This window comes from Marmota flaviventris, chromosome 17 (genome assembly GCF_047511675.1).
Source record: "Marmota flaviventris isolate mMarFla1 chromosome 17, mMarFla1.hap1, whole genome shotgun sequence".
NCBI lineage: Eukaryota > Metazoa > Chordata > Mammalia > Rodentia > Sciuridae > Marmota > Marmota flaviventris.
In genome coordinates, this window is record NC_092514.1 from 32,591,526 (window position 1) to 32,611,757 (window position 20,232).

At 38.4% G+C, this 20,232-nt stretch overlaps 1 protein-coding gene across 4 annotated transcripts in view; it reads right to left on the minus strand.

The window, feature by feature from the left end:
• The window catches only part of Vps53 (VPS53 subunit of GARP complex), a 145,043-nt gene that overhangs the window by 38,288 nt on the left and 86,523 nt on the right, over window positions 1-20,232 (minus strand). For all 4 annotated transcript variants that reach the window (XM_027924437.2, XM_071603931.1, XM_071603932.1 and 1 more), the window contains 4 exons: window positions 12,642-12,884; window positions 10,592-10,739; window positions 2,266-2,348; window positions 870-948 (listed from right to left, as the gene is read on the minus strand). In XM_027924437.2, coding sequence (XP_027780238.1) covers window positions 870-948; window positions 2,266-2,348; window positions 10,592-10,739; window positions 12,642-12,884 — 553 coding nt within the window. The remainder of the gene's footprint in view (window positions 1-869; window positions 949-2,265; window positions 2,349-10,591; window positions 10,740-12,641; window positions 12,885-20,232) is intronic.

The window sequence follows — 20,232 nt, forward strand, 5'->3', positions numbered from 1 at the left end:
AATAGTAAATATTGCAGCTTTGTGGGTTTTATGGTCTCCATTGCAATTACTCAATTCTATAGTAGTAGTACAACAGCAGCCATATATAGTTTATAAGTGAATGGTATGGCTATATTCCAATAAAACTTCATTTACTAAAACAGGTAGCAGACCAGATTTGGCCTACAGGCTACAGTTTGCCAACCTCTGCTCTACAAGGTTATAGTTGAATAATTATTTGGGCTTAAAATCAATTAAGAATGACCTACTTTTAATTTACTCAAGAAGCATGAGAGTTTTCTACACTCGACAATATGGGAGACAAAGGATGGTATAAGACATGATCCATACACTTAAGGAATGTACAGCCTTTTGACAGAGAAAAGCCAAAAATAAGAACATGAGATAGCATGTGGTAAGTGCCAAAGGAGGACCAAGGGCTGACTGATGGATCAGTAGGATACTAGGAAATGAAGAGTCCACAATTGGATTGAATAATCTTGCACCTGGGCTCAGAAAGAGTCAGAAAAACCTCTTAGTGGGCAAGAATGAAGAATAAGTCAGAAGTTACTGCTTTAAGCACTTAAAAAATACCCATTCTGGTGAGACCACATTAAGGTTTTCAGCACAAGTCAGATGCTAATCAAAGACAATACTGATTTTTGTCTCACCAAGCACTTTAGCTCCCTGTCTCATCCTCAAAGGACAAGCAATGGCCTAAGGTACAAGATGAAGTGAGCACTTTTGGGAACCTGAGAGGTCTTTCCATTTTCCTCTCTGCTGATACTTTAAGCACTGAAGTGTCTGAAAGGAGCTGCAGGCAAAGGCCAGCAGAAACCACCTTGGTCACTCTTGGAAGTCTAGTAATAAGCCAGTTCTTAAAACCTTACCTTGCTCATGGCAGTCAAGGCAGGATCGCAGGCTGCATCTAGATCCTGAACCAGCAACTGAATACTGCTGGAGATGACACTGCAAATCAAATCACTGTGGTCAATATTTTTAAAAACCACTGTTTGAATGACTGACACAGGCCCTTCCAAATATTTTAGTCACCTGTGTAAAATTTATTTTCATTTCCCCAAACTAAAGTTTTAATGAATGACCATGAAGGAGCAGTTAGCTGTTCTTGGCTTGGACTCTTGGAGTCCACCCTCAACTCCGTCTTCAACAGATACACACACACACACACACACACACACACACACACACACAGGCAAACTCTCAGACTGCTCTTATTTGGGTGGGTCCCCACCCAGTCAAGACCTAAACTTCTATAGGTAGGCCCCTGAACTGTCATCTCCAAAACCTTCTTTGAGTTCTTTTCCAAGAGTAACTGTTTTATAGAGCTTGTAAGGTCAGGGAAAAAAGGAGAATTTTGATTTTTTTCCTCAATAAATGGTTGAGTGAAAGCTAAAGTTTGGTCCATCCTCGTTCTAGTTAAAGGCAGTGGAACAGGAACTGATAATAACAAAAATATTGCAAAGTCATAACAAGGAGAGAAATATCCTAAGAAGGTTTTGCTATTTGAACTTCTTGGATAGAGTCCACCCTTGGCCCCCTGGAACACACACACACACACACACACACACACTCTCTCTCTCTCTCTCCCTCCCTCCCTCCCTCCCTCCCTCTCCCCCGGCACTCCCACTCCCGATGGCTAAAAGCTGGCAGTTTATGCTTTGTAATATACAACACAGTCTGGGGTTGTAGCTCAGTAGTATAGCACTTGCCCAGCATGTGTGAAGCCCTGCACTGCAAAATAAGAAAGCAAAAAAGATGGTCAGGCATAGAGGCTCATGCCCATGCCCACAGTGGTACATGCTTTTGTCCCAGAGTGCTGGGGAGGCTGAGGAAGAAGATGATTTGAGCCTGGCTTGGGCAACATAGCAAAACTTTGTCTCAAAACCAGAAAATAAATAAACAGATTAAAAACTCCCTAAAACACAGGAAGATGCAGGTGGGGACAGAGGGAAAGCCTAGAACTAGAACTTCCTATAGGGATAGCCAAGGGAGGATTTCTTCTCTTGGGTTATTCTAGATAGTGCAATGATAAAGAACAGTTAGCTAAAAGAACAACTGCATCTGAGGAGGCAGAACAGGAGGCAGCTGCCAATTTTAATGCTTCTTCTTGATGGCTAATGGAGAACAGAATGGAAATAATCCCTATCCAGCAGAAGGCCCTGGAAACCTTTTAGGTTCTGAAGTAACTATAGCCAACATCCTGACACATGCTGCCCCATGAAGGAGAAAGGACAAGCCCCAAGCAAACTTGTGTGAGGTACATACGTGCTGAATGTGTCCATTTCTCCCGTGAGATTGATTCGTTCAGTCAGACTTACATCAACTTTTTCTTTGAGTTTTTCTTCTAACTGTTAGAAAAAGAGAAACAGAAATATGTTTAATGATTATCAAAGGAGTACCATAATAATAATAACGTTTACTAAGTTTGATGGATCAGGTACAATTCTAGACACTTTCAATGATCCTTATTTAATTCTCTCAATCCTGTAAGGAAGATTCTATTATTATCCTCATCTTCCAGGTGAGAAATTAAGATTAGCTTATCCCAGACAGTAAGCAGTAGGGCCAGAAAATAAACTTCTTCAGAACCAGTGTTGTACTTTTTCTTATGACACACCAAACATTTATAGTTAATCTTGAAAAGACCCTGATTTTTAAGATATTCCCTGCCTCATGAACTTCAGACTTGCCCACCAACACTGGAAACCTTTGCTGATGAGTGGTAGTAAAATGAGTTAATCAGTTATATTATTTATTGAGCATTACTATGAGTCAACCAGCTTGCTGAGATGTTGGAGACACAGTGGTAAACCAAAGAAACACGTTAGCCTATGGCCTAAGACAGAAACACATGCTCCTGCAGCCTCAAAGAAAAAAAATGATTAACCAGGAACTGTAAATATCCCTGGGAATTGATTCATCTAGCAATCCTAGTCCTACCACAGTCTAAGAATGAATATTTTGTGTTCAATTAAAAAGAAATGTTTTTTAGTTGTAGATGGGACAAAATACCTTAATTTATTTATTTTTATGTGGTGCTGAGGATTGAACCTGGTGCCTCACAGATACTAGGCAAGTGCTCTACCACTGAGCCACAACCCCAGCCCTTGTTTTAAATTTTAAAATGCTCTTATAATCCAGGCACAATGGCACATGCCTATAATCTCATTGGCTCAGGAGGATAAGGCAGGAGGATCACAGGTTCAAGGACAGCCTCAGCAAGTTAAGGAGGCCCTGAAAGAACTGGGGATGTAGCTCAGTGGTAAAACACCCTGGGTTCAATTCCCAGTACCTAAATAAATAAATATTAGATAAATTTAAAAAAATCCTCCTGGAGATGTGTAAATTAGTGTAATTTTTTTTTTTGGGGGGGGTGGGTACCAGGGCTTGAACCCAAGGGTAATTAACCACTGAGCTACATCCCAAGCCCTTTTTTTTATTATTTTTAATTTTGAGACAGGGTCTCACTTAAGTTGCTTAGGCAAAGCTTTGCTTAATTGCTGAGGCTGGCTTTGAACTTGTGATCCTCCTGCCTTAGCTTCCCTAGCCACTGGGATTACAGGTGTGCACTACTGTACCCAGCTAGTATAATCTTTTTGAAAGGCCATTTATTTAAAAAGCAAAACTTTAAATACATGAAGTCCCTAATATGGTAATTTCCCATCTAGAAATGTAGTTTAATGGAATAATGAAAATAATGTACAGAGATATGCAAGTACTCCTTGCAGAATTTATTAACTCAACCAACAGTTATCAAAAGCCTATTTTGTGCCAGACTAACAGAGTAAGGGAGTTATTCAGTGAACAAAACAGGTAAGATCCTGTTCTTGTAAAGCTCACATTCTACAGTTGGCAAATGTGGAAACCATTTACATTTACATATACAAAGGGCTGATGAAACAAATGAGGGCACAGGCTTATCATGCTTAAAATCTTCAATATCCCTTCCTATTACACTGAAAATAAAATTCAACCTTCCAACCATGATTTGCATCGCATCTAGCTCTCTGGCCCCAACTTGCCTGTTAGCCTCCAGAGCACTGGCCTTTGAGGTCTGTAGGACACACTGGGGATTCTTCTTTTTAATATTTTTTTAGTTATACATTGACACAATATCTTTATTTTGTTTATTTATTTTTATGTGGTGCTGAGGATCGAACCCAGGGTCTCTCACGTGCGATGCAAGCGCTCTACCACTGAGCCACAACCCCAGCCCCATACACGGGGGATTCTCCTTCAGGACCTTTGTACTCCACATTTCTACTTCTCTCAGAAGTGCTTCCTGTTCGCGCCTCCCAACCAGCTCCATTGCTTTGCTACACTCTCACTTCCCAACTCTTCCAAGTTCTCCCTTGGCAGTTTCCTCCTGTAAATATCACTTCCTGGAAGAAGTCCTCCATGACTACCCTCCTTTTCAGGCAACTCTCTTCCTCCAGCACTGCAATGTTTGTTTTCTTCCTAACACCAATGGAAGTTAAATCTTGGCTTATTTATTTATTGGACATCCCATCTCCAATTAGTTCTGTTCCCTGGAAGAAAGAAACTTGTCTACCCTGTTCACCATCCTTAATAAACACCAGATGTAGTGCCTAGGACATAATAAGTGCTTAATAAATATCTCTAGATAAAGAATGAAAGAATGAATGAAACACTGTATGCCATTGTTTAAAAAAAAAAAAGCTGAGGTAATACTGATATGGAAACATGTCCATGATTTAAACACAAAGCAATGTTGCCTTGTGGTAGAATAGCAATGTAGAGTGTGGCCTCATTTCTATTTAAAAAGATACAACAAAAATGTTTAAAAGGATATACACTACTTAAATAGATAACAGTGGTTGCTTTGAGGGGGTGAGATTATGGGGAAATTTCATCCTTATGTATATGATTTTATAATATTTGAAACTTTTTGTTGCTTTAAAGATCTGTTTAATAGGGAATATTTCAAACATTTACAAAAATCACAGAACAGGATAATGCACCAAAGCACCTATCAGCCAGCATCACCAAATTGTCATCACATGGCCAGTCTTGTTTTGTTTATATGCTTACCTACTCTCCCATTTCTTGAATTATTCTGAAGCAAATCTTAAGTATTCTGTCACTGCATCTGCAAATATTTCAATATGTATCTCTAAGAAAGATAAGACTCAGCAAAAAAACAAAAATTCCTTTAATATCAAACACCGAATATCACCCCGTGTGGTGGTGCGCACCTGTAATCCCAGTGACTTGGGAGGCTGAGGCAGGGACAGGAGGATCGCAAGTTTGAGGCTAACTTTGGCAACTTAGTGAGACCCTGTCTCAAAATGAAAAATAAAAAGTACTGGGGATGTGGCTCAGTGGTAAAACACTCCTGCCACTGGTTTAATACCCAGTACCACCCAAACAAAACAAGACAAAAAATACACCACATATCTAGTTATGTTCATATTTCTTTCATTGTTTTAAAAATTTTAAAATAACTTGTTTGAATCAGTATCTAATCAAGGTCATAGGGGGCAAGTGATTTATATGCCTCTTTTAAAAATGAAATATAGTCAAAATATAAAAAATACATACATCTTTGTGTTTAACTGGATACATTCTGATAATCATATACCCCTCTGTAATCACCTCTAGTAACAACACACAGGACACTTCCATTCCCCCAGAAAGTTACCTTATGATGCTTTGTTCACTTCCCCCCCTCCATAATCTTATTTCCATCAGCACAGATGAGTTTTGCTTATATGTGAATAAATCTTAATAAGAATCATATAGCATGCGCTCTCTGACGTTAGCTTCTTTTGTCTGACATATGTATTGAAGTCATCCACTGTGGTTGGGTGTACTAGCAGCTTGTCTATTTTATGGTCGAGTAATAGCCCATTATATGTTCATCTGTTCTCTTTATCTATTGAAAGACACTTGGAGTGCTTCTAATTTTGAGCTACTGTAACCACCCCTGTATGCATCTTTCTGTGGTTATGTTTTCATTTACACTGGGTAAATACCTGGGAATGGCAACACTGAGTCATAATGCTTTATAAGACACTGTCAAACTGTTTTCTAAAATGGCTATATCTCCCTGTGGCCAACGTTTTCTTCCCCAGCACATTAAGTCATGTGTATGGGATAGTGGAGCACTTGATGATTAGGGATTTTGTCAGTGTGTATTTTGGAGAGTGAAAGGTTCACAACTGACTAGTATCCAAAAGAACTTGTTTGAGGAATGGCAGGCAAGGTGTGATAATGCATGACTGTAAGTTTTCAATCTGGGACCTTAGGAAAAAAATCAAATGGCTATACATATTCTTTTATATTCTGATTATGAGAATTCCAGCTGTTCCATTTGTTGCCCATATTTGACATTGTCTTTTTGACTTTTAGCCATTCTAATAGCTATTTTGCCCTTTCCTACTAATTAATGATGCTGAACACTTTTTCTTTGCTTATTTTACATTTATATATCTTCTTTTGTGAAATGTTTTGCCCATTTAAATGGGTTGTTTGCCTTTTTATTGGTGATATTAGGTGCTCTTTGTGTATCCTATATTTTTCCAAGTCTGTAGCTCGTCTATTTTCTTAATGGAGTCCTTTGATAAGCAGAAAATTTTAATTTTGATGAAGGCCAATGTATAAAAAAAATTCCCTTTTCTGGTTAGTATCCTGACCAAGCAATCTTTGTCTACCCAAGGTTGTGAAGATCTTTTCCTGTTTTTCTTGGAGAAGCTTTGTGATTCTGAGCTTTACATTTAAGTCTATGATATGTATATTTGTGTGTGTGTGTGTGTGTGTGTGTGTGTTTGTTTCTTGGAATTGAACTCAGGGGTAATCTCAACTGAGATACAATCCCTAGCCCTTTTTATTTTAATTTTGTTTTACTTTTAATTTTTTCTTTCTATTTTTATTTTGAGACAGGAGCTCGCTCAGTTGTCCAGGCTAGCTTCCAACTTGTGATCTCCTCCCTCAGTCTCCTGCATTGCTGAGATTACAGACATGCACCACTGCACCTGGTCTCTGATCCATCTTTTCTTTTTAATATATTTTTTTAGTTGTAGATGGACACAATACCTTTATTTAATTTATTTATTTATATGTGGTGCTGAGGATAGAACCCAGTGACTCACATGTACTAGGCAGGTACTCTACCATTGAGCCACAGTCCCAGCACCTCTTATCCATCTTGAATTAAGTTTTGTGCATGGTATGAGGAAGGAGTTCAGGCTGTTGTACATATTTAAAATCTGCTGAACCAAGATGGGCATGGTGATGCATGCCCGAATAGCCATGATTTTTTAGAAAGAGTTTCCTTTCTCTATTTAATTGACTTGGCACCTTTGTAGAAAATCATTTGGTCATATACATGTAGGTCCATTTCTAAACTCATTCTGTTCCACCAATTTATTTGTCTATACTTATACCACTCTGACACTGCCTTGATTACTGTAGCTTTGTAGTAAGTTTGGTGCTAGATGCTGAGGATTGAACCAAGGGCCTCATACTTACTTGGCCAGGATTCTCCATTCCCCTGAACTACACCCACAGCGATATATGGTAAATCTTGAAATCACATAATAATACATCCAATTATTTTCTTCTTTTTCAATATTGTCTAGTTCTCTATAAACTTTTCTTGACCATATCTTTAAAAAGGCTTCCTGAAATTTTTAAAACATATATTCTTAAAAATATATATATATATATATATATATATGAAATATATATATATATATATATGAAATATATATATATATATATATATAGATAGATAGATAGATAGATAGATAAATAGTTGTAGTTGGGCACAATACCTTTATTTTATTTATTTATTTTTACGTGGTGCTGAAGATTAAACCCAGCACCTTGCATGTGGTAGGCAAGGCTCTACCCTTGAGCCACAACCACAACCCAGCCTCCTGGGATTTTGATAGGGAACTGTGCTAAGCTATATTCCCTAGGTATCTGATATTTTAAGTAGCTATTGTAAGTACTATTTTTAAAAATAAATTATCCTGGACTGGGGAATGTGGCTCAAGCGGCAGCGCGCTTGCCTGGCATGCATGCGGCCTGGGTTCGATCCTCAGCACCACATACGAGCAAAGATGTTGTGTCCGCTGAAAACTAAAATATATATATATTAAAAAATTCTCTCTCTCTCTCTTTAAAAAATATAAATAAATAAATTATCCTTTTTAGGATAGTTTTAGATTTATAGAACAATTGGAAAAATAGTTCAGAGAGTTCCCATATACCACATACCCATTTTCCCACATTATGGACATTAGGCCTACCCTAAATCCAAGATGATCTCATCTTGAGGTACTTAATTACATTTGCAAAGACCATAATTTCCACATAAGACCACATTTCTAGGTAAGGGAGAGGTCAGGACTTTTAATACTAGTTCTTGATACTTCTCCTGCTTTTTTTTTTTTTTTTTTTGGTACCAGGGATTGAACCCAGGGACTCTTAACCACTGAGCCCTTTTTTACTTTTTAATTTTGAGACAGGGTCTTATTAAGTTGCTTAAGGCCTCAAAAAATTGCCAAGGCTGGCCTTGAACTTGCAATCCTCCTGCCTCAGACTCCCAAGCTGTTGGGATTACAGGCAAGCACCACCAGACTCAACTTCTTGCTTTTTTTTTAATGACATGCTATCTCAGGTTCATCTGCTCATCTTACACATTTCTTGCTCCAGACATGGAATTAGTCATTTATCCATAAATCTCTCATTTCTTTTAGTGGAAAATGGTATTTAGAGATCCAGGCAGCTAAGAATGTATTTATTTTTATAAACAATTTTCACTAAATTATATTAAAAAAAAGCTACACATACCATGAGTCATCAAAATGGTTTCTGATCTACTAATACTTCTAGAATTTTGAAGATTATTCTAGAAAAATAATGTGAAACATTTAAAATACTGTATTCTAAAAGATATTCTTAGGATTATTTATAATTTGATATAGTAAAAACAATTATTAAGGATACTGTTAAATAATTCATGATATAGCCCCTTAATGGAATGTTATATAGCCATAAAAGATGCTAGTAACAAAAACATTTTAGTAATAAGACAAATGCTAATGCTATGACAGCAACAATAAAAGAATGTAAAAACTGAATTAAGATTATAATATACAAAACTGTTTATAAAAATGATTGAAAGAAAATAACCCAAGTTGCTGATATGATTATTTGGGGGTATGGGACTGTAAGTAATAATTTTTACTATGTTTTTTCTTTTTTATTATGGTGATTTTATCTTTTTTTTTTGAACTGAGGATTGAACCCAAAGATGCTTTACCAGTGAGCACACCCTGAGCCCTGTTTTTTTGTGATGTCAATAGCCAGTGATGTATAGCCCTTTTTGTTTTTTATTTTGAAGCAGGATTTCACTAAGTTGCCAAGGCTAGTCTCAAACACTGATCCTCCTGCCTCAGCCTCCAGAGGAACTGGGATTATAGGCATGCACCACTGTATTCAGCTTGGTTATTTTATTTTAAAAATAATGTCATTCTGTATGTGTAGGCTTTCTCTTTTGCACATATGCAAAATACTTAAATAGTGTTTCTTCATCAAAACTCTGGGACCCCTCCCTTGGAGGTCCTGGTAGATACTGACATCCTGCTCTGGGGTCCTGGGGGCTAAATGTATTGCTGACTCTGGCTTCAAGACCAAACTTTTGCAGGTCATTTCTATGCAACTCAATGTGACCGTTCTCTAAGCAGAATATGTTACTGCCTCTGCCTCTACTGCTGGCTGGCTGACTTCAACTCTGCAGTCCTCATAGAAACATTTCCTATTTGGCCTTCTGTATTTGTGCCCTGGATCACATAACATTTAGCTGTAATGTCTGAACTATCATCTATGACTATCTTCCCATGATCTAGACATGAGTAAATGATATACACAAGAATGGAAGAACAGAACCTTCCCATATTATTTTCTTTCTTTTAGACTTAGGTGGCTCCAAGAATAAATGAAAAAAAAAATAACTTCTAATCATCCCATGTCTAAGACTGAATGGAAATTTTCTCTGGGTCTTCTGCAAAATCAGTTTGCTGAACTTCTGCCACTTGGGGGGTTCCAGTAGAGGCATCACCCCTTCCTGCTTCACAGTTCCTGAACGTCAGCATCCAAACAATGGTTATTTGTTTTAGCAGATGCAGAATGCTATGTAAACTTCAGGAGACTCTCAAAAGCCCAAGGGAGTTCACTTAGTTTAATAAAGCTTCTGAGAATGGAATAACTGATTGCCACCAAATGTGGGGCCCAGTACCATTAAGTTTGTTACTGTTTTTCTCATATGGGAGACAGTGCTACTGACCTACTTTTAAGAGTTCATGCTTGCTGAGTGGCTCATACTACTTAAGGGAGACCAGTCATACTTTCTTGCACAGTCTCCTTTTAACAAGGCCTTTCTGTAAGATGGCTCTCTCAGCAGTCTCCTGGCTGGATAGTAAGTTTTCCCCTGTGGGAGGCCAACTGGTCTGCCCAAGATTGAATGCGACCTTTTGGGGCTCATGCTCTTCATTCTCAGCTATGAGTCCAGGGAGTCCAGGAAAAGGAGGTGGTACATGGGCAGCAGGGATGGTTGGCTCACCTGCTGGGTGGTGGCCCAACAGTATTCTGCTGTGCTTAGTATGCTGCAGATGAGGCAGAGCTCCTCGAGAGTGAACTTGGCCACTTCTGAGCCCTCCTTTTCCTTGAGAAGGCTGCTGATGGTCAACCCTCCACTGCTGGTTGTGGTTCTGAAGAAAGGGAACAGACACTAGTCAGGTTTGAACTTCTAATTTGTTTCTTGAATGGAAACTACACATTTTAAGACAAAGAAAAAACGGGAAAGAAAGGCTGGCTGTGGCCCAAACAAATCCACATACAATGAGTCCTTTTCCTACTGACCTTACCTTGACTATCATCTGTTTAGACACTCTGCACCATTAGGAGTAGGAAGAGACAATGCCAAGAGTGAGTCAGTAATCAGTCGTATTAACTATGACAAGCTGACACTTGCTGGGCTGCCTATCACTTTAGCTTTGAATTTCCTAATTCATACAACTCATTTGGAATCATTGATAGCACAAAAGTTGCTACCCAACTGCTTCAACTAAGAAAATTCTGCACTGGAATTTAATAAAAGTTGTGTAGAGGGAGGAGTACATAAGTGAATAAGACACTGTTCCTTCCTGAAGCCCTTACTCAAGAGATCAAAAGGCAGCTCCCATCCTCTGTGATTACAGTTTTTGAGGGGCAGTCCCTCGTCCATATGAGATCTAAGGTAACAATAATTACCCACTCTTATGTGGATCTTTCAGAATCCTCTGCTGGTTCTTTTTGCCCTGCCCCATTTCTGTGAACAGTGTGTCTTTATAAACTAACAAAATTCCAGCTGAGTGTACCATTTGTTTCTTGCTGGGACACTGACTAAGACATATGGGAACATGCTCACAGGATATTAAGTGAAAGCTGCAGGGTATAAGACTATCAGTGACAGAGTCCCAATTCTATTACACTAACAAACCAAAGCACACATCTCACACATATATGTACACACACACACACACACACACACACGAATAAAGAATGGAAAAAATATACAAAAAGTCACACAGTGTTTCTTTGGGTGGTGAGGTTATAGGTGATTTTCATTTTCTTTCTTGTGCTTTTCTGTGCTTTCTATGCTATAATGAACTTGTATTATCTTGATAATCAGGACAAAAGTTATTAAATTTTACAAATAATTTTTGTCATAGATAAAGACAAAGACCTTCTCATTTCTAAACTATACTCAACACTTAAAATATCCTGTGTAGCACAGGATTCTATTCTCTTTCTTCCAAATAATGTAAAACTCATTTGTGACACATATGAGTAACAATGATAGAAACTAATTCTCAAATTGTTGATTTACCTATGGGGATAGTTTGTAAATACTAAGTTCTGAAGCATTATATTAGGTCATGTTGCAGTAGAAATGGCTACATAATCAAAACATCTCTAAAATGGTAGTTCAATGATCCACATGTTTTAAGTAACAAACAATATAACAATCTTTTAATGTCTCAGAATATAGTGGGGTCACTGTAATCAGGAGCTGTGCTGTGTAATCCCCTCCTCACAAATCCTACCACATCTTTAAACATCAGACATCCAGCATAGCAAGATATACAAACAAGAGAGATTTTTGGGAACCTAATCAAGAAAGGGAAAAACTGGATGCATGCTCCCATCTATCACTGTAGGACATAATCACACTGAATGAGGCTTGAAAATAATTACCTGTGCTATTGAATAGTTATTTCCATCACCTCATTTTTTTTTTTTTTTTTTTGGTGGGGGGAGTAGCTATTGTTGAATCTATGTAAGTTAAATACTTATACATAATAGGACTGACTCCCTAGAGTCCACCATGGTATGATGTAACCTACACTGGCAGCCAGGGGGGCATCTCTGCTAATGGTCTTGATCAGCTTTGGAATGTCATCAGAAAGGAAACAGCATCAGATCCTTGGGGACTCAGTAAGAGTATTTTCCGCCTTACTGCTCTTGGCAGTTCAGTAAACAACTACAGAATGGATTTCCTTAAAGATTCCCATATTTAGGAATATTCCAAATCTCACTTTATTGTTCTGACTGTGCAGAGCGGGACTCACTTGGGCAGGTTGCCAGAGAGAATTTTCCAGGCGTATTCTCGGAGGTACTTCTGGAAAATGGTTGTCAGGGCAATCATTGGCTCCCCGGTACTGAGCTGTGAGCACTGTACCATGCACTTCTTGTAGTAGACGAAGAGGTCAGCACAGCTGGGGAGCACAGCGCCCCCCTCATCAGTGTTGGGCTTAGGTGGCCCCTGGGCTTTGAAATCGGCCACAAACCTATCAATCAGCTCTCCAAGGTTTCTAGGAAGAAGAAACTAAAATGTTATTTCACTTCCAAAAAGATATAGCAAATGTGCTTGATTACAAAATGTACATAAATTGCTGCCTTAATTAATCATTCCTGATGTTTCTGAAATTTAAAATTGGGTTCATTTTTATCAGTCATCATTTACCACCATCATTCACCCTATAATAGGAATCATGATTAAATTAAATAACCATTAAAATAACAGCAGCAAGAGAGTTTGGCATCTATGTACTGCTTCAAACTTCTCAAAGCATTTCATGATCGCTTTTGATCCCAAACTCAGTGGCAGAACTGAGTTCATAAATCTACCATTTGAGTAAATATACTACTCCTACCACCATTTAGCACCATTCCCTTTTCCACAAATTAAAACCCCATGGATTAATGATAGTGATCACTTTCTAAACACTTATGATGTGCCAGATGTCATGGCAGTGCTTTGTAAGTATCATCTCACTGAACTTTGTTTATTCTTCATAATAATCTTCTGAAGTAGGCAACAGTACTATCTTCCTTTTCAAAAAAGTTAGGTAAAGAGAAGTTAAGCACCTTGTTCAAGGTCATTTGCAAGAAAGTAGGGAAGCCATAGTTCAAAAGCAAGCAGTCTGCCTCCAAGCCTAATGTTTTTCAAGACTCTACTTCACAAAAAAGGTTATGATGTCAGCAGAGATTTAGACACCATCAACTTGAATGGGTCCACAGGATGGATGCCTAAACAAAGATAAACTTAAAAATAAACAGACAAAAACTAATGCTTTCCTTCTTCATTCAGTTTGTAATTTCTTCTTAGAACTTCTAGAATCAAGGATATATGAAACTCTTGGGAGAAGAATGGGTAGGAGCAGCTTCAGGCCAGCCCCAGGCCACAGTGGTGATAGTGGTTGCTATCTGTCTCCCCTTTCCCATTCAAGCATCCCTGAATTTGCCTCAATCACCCCAAGTCATCACCAGCTAGAATCCGGCAGGGCTATAACCACTGATCTCTATGAGGTTGTGCTATATGGATAATGGGAGGCTGCCACTTTTTGACATGTGGCACCTTTTTAGGCAGCTGTCTAAAGCCAAAGGAATCCAGCTGTGTTTTTAAAATGTATTTATACAATAGGAAGAAAAAGACAAGAACCACACACAGCATCAATTAGCAGGAATAGGAAAAAAATGACATTTTACTCAAGTGATCTTGTTATTCAAAGTTTACTATATCCAGATGTGGCTACTCTGCCCTCAAAGAGATTCAAGCTTAGGCTACGTCTTTGTCTGTAGTAACAGAAAGCAGAGAAGAACCTCATTAATTGACCTTGGAAAGTTCCATGATCACCACCCCACCCCACAACCTCTTCTTACCCTACTTTTCCATCTACCCTCCCACCTCTCTTCCATGGTTGACCTCCACTCTGGCCAGTCACCCTGTAGGTCCTCTGCTTCACCTCCTTCCCTGTCAACTGGGCCTCTGCCTATTGCCTCCCTGGCCAAAGCACACTCCTTCCACTTCAGCTTGGCTCAGGCCTCACTGTGCAATTCCAAGTCACAGCAATCCTCTCTGAACTGGAATTCCTGTCATTTGCCATTAGATTTTTTTTCTTTCTTTTTCTTGTGATCCTGGGAATCAAACCCAGGACCTCACATATGCCAGTCAAATGTCCTACCACTGAGCCACATCCCATGCCCTCCACTTAACTTTTTAACACTTTAGTTTCCAGTATAAGGATGCCAAATGGTCAAAAAACACACCAAGTTTCTCCCACCCTGAGACCATGGTGGGCAATGCTAATTAACAATGTCTTATTTTTACTGATCAACAGTATAATTCCAGAATCCTTGAGACACCATTTTAGCCAGTCACTTCTCCTAAGTTGAAGCTGGTACAAAAAGTGAAAGCTGCTTGCTTTAAAGTAGTAGAATCCTGCATTTCATGTCTGTTATCATAAGCTCCCTATTAGTTGGGAGGATGTATATGTAGTAGCTCAACTTCCACATTTTGTTCCAAAGAGATAGGGATGAAATGGTGGGAAGGTGGATATGGGATGGGGCTGCTAAAGTGGAAAAGAACCTGTAACAGAAAGCAAAAGATTCTACTTGAGTCTGCTTAGGAGAGATTCGAATCTCTCCCTCAATGGTACCAACCAAAACAGGGGCCAGAGCTCTTAAGTGTTTTTACTTTAATCACTCATCTGTTCCTCTAAAAGCTGGAGACTTAACTCACCTACTTCCTATTTCACAGCCAACCTGATGAATAAGATTATAATTAATTATGATCATATAGCATAAAGAAAATTTATACATGAAAACCTCTAAAGATTGTTGTTTTGCTGAAAGTCCACTGAGTAACTTTTGACATTGCTCTCTAGTATATATGATAAATAGTCAAGGAAATCTTCCCTGCTCTGCCTTCTTTCACTCTCTGCATTAGCATGCTTTGATACCATACAAGACATCAGGAACTGAAGAGACCATTTTTCATAGAATAAGCAGTAAAAGCTACCCTAATGTGAATGGGTAAGGATCATTAGTTTTTTTTTTTTTTAAGTATTTTTTTAGTTGTAGATGGACATAATACCTTTATTTTGTTTATTTAGTTTTATGTGGTGCTTGGGACTGAACCCAGGGCCTCATACAGCTAGGCAAGCACTCTACCCCTGAGCTACAATACAACCCCATCCCAGGATCATTAGTTTTGAGTATATGATCCTATCCAGCCAAATACTGATTGAACCCCTTACTATGTGGAATGCCTGAAGGACTGTCAGAAGATATAAATGAATTCAACTTTAAGAAGAAAGGTTATCATTTCTTCTAGGCATCAAACGTACCCTGAGTTTTAGCAAGATCTTCATGCAAGACTCATGGAGAAAGAGATGTCTGACACAATGACCTTCTGACTAGAATCACAAAGAGGTCTTTTTTATACCCTAAGACAACAACCCAGTAAGAGTTTACAAAGTGTCAAGTCCTGACCCAGGTGCTTATGGGTTAGGACAGTCCTTGCTATTAGACTTGAGAAATTAAGAACTTTGCACTTAGAATATTTAGATTTCAAGACAGTAACAAAATGCTAATTTTGCAGTACAGACAGTATGGACAATTTGATTTTGACAAAGAAAATAAGAGAAGGCTACAGAGTAAGTTTTGTAGCAGATTCAGAGAGGGAAGTGAGCACAGCACATGTATATGAGGAAGAGGATGGGAAGGGGGAGAAATAGTTGGTTGAAGTCAAAGACACAAATGAGAAAAGTCTGATCTTTAGTCAGACTTTTATACTCTTCTTCTGAATTACCACAGCAACCTACTCATACATTTTTACATTTTTCCCTTATTGCTGTGTACCACAATCTTTTTTTTTTGTCTGTCTCTTTTACTAGGCTACAAGCCTAGTCTGCACTGTGTTAAATGTTTTCTAAGTATAACCTTATTTAATCTTTCCAATAGCTTTGAGTAAAAGGCCTTATTATCCCCATTTTATAGATGTATAAACTAAGCCTGAGAATAGAAAATAATTTGTTCAAGGTCACAGAATTTATTGAAGTTGGAATCTGAACTTGGGTATGTCTGACTCCAAGCTCTATCCACTCTGTGATGATATGATTTCTGAACTATAAAGTGCTAGCAAACATATGGTATTACTGCTGTTATTTACTTTCTCCTCAGCTTGAAGAAACATACCATGGATGTGTGGTTCCTTTTACCCTCATCCCTGCAGCTTCAGTTTGTGTCCAAGAACTGTGTAAGTATTTGAGGTCATGTGAGATTATATTGGGGGCTCTACTAACAAATGAAATGTCCTAGAAGTAAAAACTACTGCAGAGTGGCATCAGTACAGGGATAGATTAAAACAAGTGTGTTGGGGGGACCATCTCACTGCCGACTGAACTTAACCATGAATGACCAAGCCAATTTCTTCTGATGGATCTGTAGTCAGCATTGTTAAAAATGATATTCTGATTAGAAAGTAAGGTGGGCAAAGATGCTAGTTAGAAAGGTGGCAAGAGAAGCAGGGAGTCAGCAAGGGTCAAGTAGCTTACAATCCCCAGAAAGTTACAGAACTGTTCATTCAAGGGTACTCACATTAATAGGCACCCCTTCCCCTTCTCTTTTTTTGGGGGCTAGGGATTTGGATATGGGGAGGCCAGAGAGGTTGGAGAACCAAGGTTTGGCTTGAGTAGGGCTGGGAGACAGTTTACATAAGGGAAAATGTAGTAAATAATTGAAGATGTTGGGAGCAAAGTTTCTCACTGTTGTCGAAGATAGTTACCATTGTGGGGTGGGGAGATTAAAGTAACTCCTGTGGTATTAAATTAGAATCAAAGGTATAGCATAAACTTGTGATTTTTAATAGATAAGTAGATAAAAAAGATGTGTATGTATATATAGATGCATGTAAGCAATGATACACACACAGCAATGAGCATACTGAATACTCAGAAGGTGGTTCCTAAATATCACTTTCCACCAATACAACAAGAGATCACTGGATACACAGATAACCCAGGGTTGGCTATGAATGTATAAGATAAGTCTGGTATATATTATTGTGCCAGAATGAAGGAAAATACTCAAAAAACTGACAGGGATATGTTAAAAAAAATAAAAAGCCAGCTTGGAGAGGTTCCTTCTGGTCAAATTAGGGACAATTTAAGCATTAAGTAATAATAGATCCTGAAAAAGAAAAGGGACATGAATGAAAAACTTGGTAAGATTCAAATAAGGTCTGGAGATTAGTAAATGCTATTGTACCAACAATAACTTGTTAGTTTTAATCTCTGCTATTATTGTGCAAAATGTCAACATTAGGGGGTTGAGGGTAAAGAAAATATGGAAAATTTATACAATTTAAAAATTTTTTGTAGGTATAAATTTATTCCAATATAAAGAAAATGGGGAAAAAGACAATAAAGTCTATATGTATTGAATAAAATAGGAATTCACGAGCCAGGCCAAAATAGATAAGTAAGGGAGAAATAAAAGCTTTTTCTTAAAGTAGAATGCTAACTAATGAGTGTAGAAGAAGTGATGGAAGTAAAATAGCAACATTTGGAAACCATCATAGTCATAAATGACTCAGGCAAGAATCATCAATGGGTGGTTAAAAAAAAAGTAAATGAAAGATGGGAAAAAGGCTATTAATACAGTTTCAAGGTTTCTCTGAACACTTGTTAATTGCTTGTTAATAAATTCAGAAACCTGGCAGACAACATCAAAGCCAACTAATAAAAATGAACATCTTGGGTTGGGGTTGTAGCTCTGCAGTAGAGCGCTTGCCTAGCACCTGTGAGACACTAGGTTCGATCCTCAGCACCACACAAAAATAAATAAATAAAATAAAGGTATTGTGTCCACCTACAACTAAAAAAAATTTTTTTAAATGAACATCTCAAGATCATTGAGAACAAACTGACAATGTATGCCTCCTGATCTGAAGTACTAAGAACACAGCACCATTGCTGCATATATAAATCATGAGGAAAGATCAGAGAAACCCAAACTGAGGGACATTCCACAAGGTTACTGGCCTATACACTTCAAAAATTTCAAGGTCATGGAAGGTAAAGGACTGACTTACGCTTCTGGACTGAAGGAAAAAGAAGGAACAAATAAATGCAACCTGTGATCCTGGAATGGATCCTGAGTGGATTAAAAACAAACATGATTGGGACAACTGGTGAAGTGGAATGGAGTCTATGGATTACATGATAATGCTGTATCCAAGTTAATTTCCTGATTTTGATGTTTATGCTGTAGTTATACAGATTGTATCCTTATGTTTAGAAAACATACATTGAAACATGAAGGAGGGGCTGGGGCTGTAGCTCAGTGGTAGAGCGCTTGTCTCACAGGTGTGAGGCACTGGGTTTGATCCTCAGCACCACAAAAAAATAAAGATATTTGTGTCCATCTACAACTAAAAAATATATTAAAATAAAACATGAAGAGTAATGGGACACACTGACTGCAACTAAAGAATTCAAATGGTTCAAAAAAATGTATGTGTATATATACACACGTGTATATGAGAGAAAGCTGGGATGGGTAACTGATAACTATGGGGTCTGCACGAAGAACACAAAAGAGCCCTATGTACAATTTTTGTAACTCTTTGGTCAGTTGGAATTAATTAAAAATAAACAACAAACAATTAGTTACAGAGAGACTCTAGGCTTGACAAAGTCAGAAAGGGGAACGGGGAGCTCTATTTTAACAAGCTGTTACAGGAACTCAGGAAAATGGGCAAAAATGGCATCATCAATAACTTCTCTGACTAATAAATAACACAGAATGGAGTGAAGACAGTGACTAGGTAGAACTCTCTTCTGCAGAATCAGTCAAGGGAAATCACTATATATTCCTGAGTAAAGATACTAACTTCTTCCTTGAACAAAAATAAAAATTGAGAAAACCACTTCAAGCATATAAAGACAGCTTAGCCTAATCTGCGTAAGAGGTGGCCACTGGGACTCTACTTCTTGCTTCCTCCCTGAGAACTGGTTCCTCAGGTCTCCTACTATTGCTTGGCTTTTGGTTGGGGCAGGTGCTGCCAGAATATTCCTTGGGCAGGTGGGAGGCTGGGGAGGTGAGAAGATGAACTCCATGCCAGGCCCAGAAGGAGACTGGCAACATTGATAATGTTGCCTACCTACACAGGAGTCCTAAACCAGATCATGGGGAAGGGTTTGGGGGTGTGGCTCAGTGGTAGAGCACTTCCCCAGCAATGAGCAAGGCCTTGGGTTAGATCCCCAGCATCACCAAAAAAAAAAAAAAAAAAAAAAAAAACCAGAGAGAGAGAAAGAAACCAATCAGGGATCAGGGGAGGCAAGGCAGGAATAGTTCCTAAGCACCATTTACTGTGTGCAAGGACCACTACTGTCATCTTATTTCACTCTCACCACAAAACAATGACATAAGCATTATGAACTTCACTGTATAGAGAACAAAATATTGGAAAGGCTAAGTAGCATGCTCAAGTCCCAGACTAGTAAGTTCAGAGCTCCGATTCAAATCCAGGTCTATCTGGCACTCAGGTCCTCACTCTTCCACCATACTGTGCTTTGTGTCCTCTGGGAGCTGGTGAACAATCTAAGACTTTTCTCCTTTGATTTTTATAGTAGAGTAGTAACTGCACGAAATTAGTCCCACCTGAGTTCCTTTCCTAGCCTCAGGATTCTTTGACTGAGGTGGCAGAAGGGCTTCCTAAAAACCTCATGAAATTATACTCAAAACTAGTATGTGGGTATAATTGGACTCTTTTTTTTCTTAAACAACAAAATCTATAGTTTTCAATGGATTCTCAAAAGGATCTATAATTCACAAAAGGTTAATAACCACTGTTTTTGGCATCAATTTATCTGA